The sequence below is a fragment of the Pelophylax lessonae genome (assembly GCF_965119305.1).
Source record: "Pelophylax lessonae genome assembly, chromosome: 1".
NCBI classification, from domain to species: domain Eukaryota; kingdom Metazoa; phylum Chordata; class Amphibia; order Anura; family Ranidae; genus Pelophylax; species Pelophylax lessonae.
The window spans coordinates 262,204,382-262,210,381 of NC_138768.1; the positions used below are offsets into that span (position 1 = coordinate 262,204,382).

Below are 6,000 nucleotides of genomic sequence, written 5' to 3' on the forward strand. Positions count from 1 at the left end.
AAAAAAAAAAAAAGATATTAATATATCTATATCAATGGTAATGAAGGGGTATTACAGGATGGTATGTAAATGGTTAACATATATTGATGTACATGACATATTTAACTTCATTATTACTACGGATTATTATGTTACGCTTTTTGATTCTTAAAATTTTATTCTGATTTGAGACCGATAAAGCCCAGGAAATCGTCAATCCAGGCATTGCTGATGTCGTATTGAGGCAAGACAGGAAGATCCTGGCAACTGCAGGTTGGGACTGCCGCGTTCGAATTTTTGGATGGAAAAAGATGAAGCCATTAGCTGTTCTCCAGTACCATTCAGCAAGTGTGCACTGTGTGGCTTTTTCAGACCACATTATACCTGAAGAACGACTGCTGGCTGCTGGATCAAAAGATCATCGTATTAGCATATGGTCAATATATTCACAAACATAGACAACATGTATTGTGTTCACTGATTCACCAATATATTTTGGTAAAATATCATGTAAGAGTTTTGGCAAATAGCGAAAACTACAACAGCTAAGCACTCGAGAGTACTGTATTTGTGAATGGATAAGAATGATAGTAGTGTCCAATACAGTTCTTCTTGTGTAGAAGTGTGCAGCCCTGTTGGAAAACTCACATTTTATACTATGTATTTCTGTGCAGCAAGACATCGGTCCTTCATGTGCAACTTCAGAGGCCTTAGACCAAAACATGTGACTGCATTTTCCTAGCCTATAATGCTTTCTCTGGTATAACCATGCCTCCTGTTAGATGCCTAAACTCAGTTTTCATATCTTTTTACAATTTAGGCCATGTTGATAGAAGTTTGTTGCTATCCATTTGATGTCCAATGTTGGGAACAACATATAAAGAACAATTATTACCCAATGAGTAATTAATAAATCAAAATATTTCTGAATGATTTATTTTTCCATAGATCTTTCCAGTTCATGCAAAACCTTACATTTGTTTATGTTATATTTATGTTTCCGTATTTTGAGGTATACACATATAAACTAACCAGAATAACTCTCTAGATGTACTGACAGGTGCATCAAATTATTCTATCTTTTATTCCTCAAAGTCTACATATTTGTGCTTGTTATTGAGGCTTGAGTTGAACAGACTAAACTTATTTTACTGTAAACTAGAAAATTGTACATTAAAGAGGTTGTAAACTCGTTTGAAAGTTTTTTTTTTTTTTTTTTTTTTTTTTTACAACCTGCAAGAGAAACGCATAATGAGCTAGTATGCATCGCATACTAGCTCATTATGAAATACTTACCTTACAACGAGCCCCCGCCGTGCCGCTCACTCACCTGTATGACGGGCGACATGTTCAGTCGCCCGTCTTCCGGGATCGCTGCATCCGGCCATCTGATTGGCCGGAGCCGCGGTGACGTCACTCCCGCGCACGCGCGCGGGAGCCGACGGTCACGGCACGGGACTCTGAAGGAACGCCACGAGCGGCCGGTCCTTCAGAGCGCATGCGCCAGTGACGTCACTGGATGCATCGAAGGTAAATATCTCCTAAACGGTACAAGTTTAGGAGATATTTACAATACCTATAGGTAAGCCTTAATATAGGCTTACCTATAGGTACAACTTGCCGAGGAGGGTTTACTTCCTCTTTAAGTTTGTACTATTTAAAGTCATAGCTATAGCATTTTTTTTTTTTTGGCTTACAAAATCTCTTTCTTGTCTTGTCTTGTAATGATGTCACTTGTAGTGATGTCTTGGACTGCTTCTCAGTGTTGGATCATCCTATGCTGATGTCAGGATAGCATGTATTCATCAATGTGAATACTTCATTAATCCCTAAATATAAGCTTGCTCTAAGGTTCTAGCCAAGAAAATACTACATATGCAGGAGGATCTTCTCACTAGAGTAAAATCTCAGCATTCCAATATTCTCTAAAATTTGTATGAATTATTATTTTCAGCAATCAAACATTTCTTTTTCTTATTGCAACTAATATCTGTTCCCCAGAGTTTCCCTTTTAGAATATAAATAATCAAAAATCATCACTGGGAGTGTAGTCTTTTTGCGTATGGATCTTGCCCCAATAGTTTCCTGTTTTATTACAGAAGCTAAATCAGTATTGGTGACTGCAGTTATTTAAAAATTGTCTTTTAAAGCTGATCTCCATGTGACCTGTGATTTTAAATAGTTTATTTGGACCAAGCTGGTCCAAACTAAATATTTCCTTCACAAAAGCTTCTGATTGGCTGAGTCAGAGAGTGTGACATTATTAGTTCGCCCTTCTGCCCCAGCCAATTCTGTAAATGAATACAAAGCTGCCTATGAATGACTGAACGCCGCGTGGACCCACTTTTATTTTTTGTTCTGAGTATAAGGTGGGAAATCTCTGTCTCACAGCTAGGACCCAGCAGAAGCTACATACAGTTCAAACAGTACTTTAGAGCCAGTGCAGCATATAGTGAAATAGTTTGTTTGGACCAGCTTGGTCCAAACAAACTTTGCAAAGTGACAGGAAGACTGGAGATCAGCTTTGCAAAATGTCAACCAAAAGTATTTGTCAGTAATACAATGTTGTTCCCATTAAATACAAATAATTTAAGAAAAAGAAAACATTTATGCAGAAGCAGAAACCTTTACAGCTGGGTACAACTGAATCAAGTACACAGAATTTGATGTTCTCATGAACAGTATCAGCCATTATGTAGATCCACAAACAGCTTGCAAATAAAACAAAAAACACAATGGATGTATTTATCAGGTATCTATCATGATGTGGTATGTGCTTGCAAGGAATTAAGGTTAACCAAATGGCAAAATAATAAACAACATGAAATAATCTACAATAGCAGAACAAAAAAGTATTAGTAATAATAAAAAATAATGAGTGTGTTTGGTTGGCCAACTCTACGGCAGAGAAGAAGCCGTTCTTTTCCAAGCTTGCATTGTATGAAGAGGGGGAGCAAACTAGTGGCCTGCTGGCCAAAGTCGTCAGTGTCTAACCAGTGGCACCCAATATTGGGGAGCTGACCCCACCTGGAAGCAAATGGATTCATTCCCTCAATTTTTTCATGGCCCAACTGGTCCGGTTTTACTCACACTTGTATCAATGGAAAGCTCAATACACAACAGACTCCTTATCTAATTACTTGCAATCCATAAGCTTACTCAAACTTTTAAGCTCCCAGTAGGCTTTCTTAGATTCTCCTATTACATTAGAGAAAATCCAGGATGTGAACAGCTCTGGGGGATGATGGCCTTCCTATGGAGGTCTACAAGCAATATGCAGATCTTTTTTTGCCAAGATTGCTCAAACTAGATAACAAGGCTTTTACATGACTTTGTCTACCGGCTTCCATGGTCAGAGCCAATATCATACTGCTTTGGAAACCTGGTAACCCCCTACAGATCCTAACTCTTATAGGCCTATTTTGTTTCTGCAGACAGATATTAACAATGAATGTATTTTTATTTCTGCTTATCTTCTGTATCCTGACACATATTTTCATAGCACATAGGGAAGTCATATATAAAATACCAGATGTATTGTTTAAATATAATTTATAAAACTTAGAAATTTGTCATACTTGGAATGAGTAAATGTAATGTGCAATCATTATTTTTTGGGATAAATGGTGGTGTATGTTGTGTTATGAGCAAATCTTGATGTTTTATTTCTACTACAATAATGTCTGGGTTTCCATATCACTTAAGAAACTCACATGCAAAATACCAGATTACCAGATGTATTGTTTAAATATATTTTGTAAAACTAAGAAATTTGCCTTCCTTAGCAGATATAATGTTTGACATCATATTATCCCTTACTGCACATACAGTATATAGTAATGAATAAATGTAATGTGTAATTATTATTTCTCACAGTAAATGGGTGGTATACAATACAGATGTGTTATGAGCAAGCCTTGACAAGCCTGGATGTTTTAGTTCTACTAAAATAATTCCAGATTTAATTAAGTCATGTATATGATTCAGAGTATCAACGTTCTAAATAAGAAATTTAGTTGAAGATAATGTGACTACCAGAATATTATTAGGAGTAGCACTTTTTTAAATTTGAAAAACTGTCTTCGACATCTGAGACTCTTCACCTAGTTTCCCATAGATGGCTTCTTTGTTTATTATAAGAATGTGGCTGGCTATCATAAATCTGTATTTGAAATGAAGACGTTTTCTTAAAGCTTTAAAATATGACCCAGAAGACTATCCAAAAGCTCATTCTGATACACCTGCTGAGAGGAATCATCATCTGGGAATTATGTATCAGACAGTTCTCATTTTACCAACATTTTGCCAGCATCATCCTGAGTCTTTCTTGTGTTGGTGGTTTCTGCACATTTATGCGATGCTGCAAATTATATCTGTGAAAGAGTCTTATGTATCTATGAGAAAGGAACACCATAAATCTCAAAGCAAATCTTTTAGAAAAAGGACCTTTTATGCTTTAGATCTTTTTTCTGTCTTTTTGTTTTCTATTAGAACTGACTTTAATATCTTTACATTCATAAACTTTAGTGGTAATTATAAGGGTCGTCTTATAAATTGTTTAAGCTGGCAAAAGTACTTGGTGCAGCTGGGGCATCTGGAGAGCTTCAAACCTCAACATTGTAATCCAAAGACACCCACCTTGAATGTGTTACATTTATTTGTAACATGCATTTCTCATATTTATCTACAGCACTTTTAGCAACAACAGTGTATTAATTGTGACACATTTTCCATTTAAGGAAATGGGTCTTCCCTATACCTGTTTTTCCTCATAGACAAATGAGTAAATTTCACTTGGCGAAAATTGCTTTTTGTGGCCAGAAAATAAATACTAAAACCTGGATGTCTCCTGAACCCCCACCAAACAAGCCTAGATTAGTGTAGTAAATTTCTTGAAATCAAGAACCATTGTATCTACACATCCAAACTAATCTCTTCCATTCTGCTTGGTATATGTGAATGTATAAATACCACTCTCCATTTATCCCCCTTCACCCTTGGTAAATATAAATTTCATAAATGTAATATAGGCTAAGAGCCCTTCCACAGCTGCATTCCAATAAGATCCGCCTGTCTGTTTTTCAGACTGACCTGTTCAGAAGCTCCGCGTAGGTCTACAGGTAGGCTGATGTAAATGGACTTGTGTCCATACACTTAACTTACCTCCGAGGCTGTCCAGGTCTGGAAAAAAAATGGAGAAGGACTGCATCCTTTTCCATTTTTCTGGACCTAAGCATTATGGATCAGAGGTAGCCTAATGTAAACAGACACAAGTCTGTGTACATCTAGTGACCTATAAAGCCATCATGGGTTTGTTCCTGTCTGCTATGTAAATGTGGAGACACAAACTGAACAGGCAAGGGTGTAAATAAACTGACATTCATCCTGTTTAGCTCAAATTTAGCAGTCTTTCTTGTGTTTCTTGTGTTGGTGGTTTCTGCACATTTATGCAATGCTGCAAATGATATCTGTGGAGGAGTCTTATGTATCTATGAGAAAGGAACAGGGGATCTGCTCACAAAATGGAGTGGAGCAGCACCACAATAAAGGGACCCTAAATGTACGTGTACCCTAGTATAATGTTTGTTTTGAATGTCTACACTACTCTTATGCAAATCTACTGTATATAATGTGTTGTGTGACAATTTATTTTTTCGCGTTTACCCAATAAAGTGTGGTGCTGCCTTAAATGTATACCACTCCATTCAAGGTCTCCTCGCTCCTCTTAGCCTTCTCCTCCTTTCTTTTTACTTTCTATACAGACAAGTTATAGCACCTCTCCCGGACTTTCCTTCTCAGAGTGATAAAAGGCTCGGGCTTGGTTCCTTCCTTGGGTGCTCGGTTTTCACAAATGTTTTAGCCCTTGTTGGTCGTCATGACTATTTTCCAATTTTGTTGTTTTTTGTCCCCATCAGGTCTTTACTAGGTCTTCATATATCTTATGCTGGATAGTTGTCCTCTGTTAGATCTGTTCTCTTTTTGAACATATACTTTGTTACGCCTGTATTCTACTGCTGTTTG

At 37.0% G+C, this 6,000-nt stretch overlaps 1 protein-coding gene across 2 annotated transcripts in view; it reads left to right on the plus strand.

The window, feature by feature from the left end:
- GNB1L (G protein subunit beta 1 like) overlaps positions 1 to 562 on the plus strand; it is a 64,124-nt gene extending 63,562 nt beyond the window's left edge. For both annotated transcript variants that reach the window (XM_082259334.1, XM_082259335.1), the window contains exon 7: positions 171 to 562. In XM_082259334.1, coding sequence (XP_082115460.1) covers positions 171 to 437 — 267 coding nt within the window. In that variant the 3' untranslated portion in view covers positions 438 to 562. The remainder of the gene's footprint in view (positions 1 to 170) is intronic.
- The last annotated feature ends 5,438 nt before the right edge of the window (positions 563 to 6,000 follow it).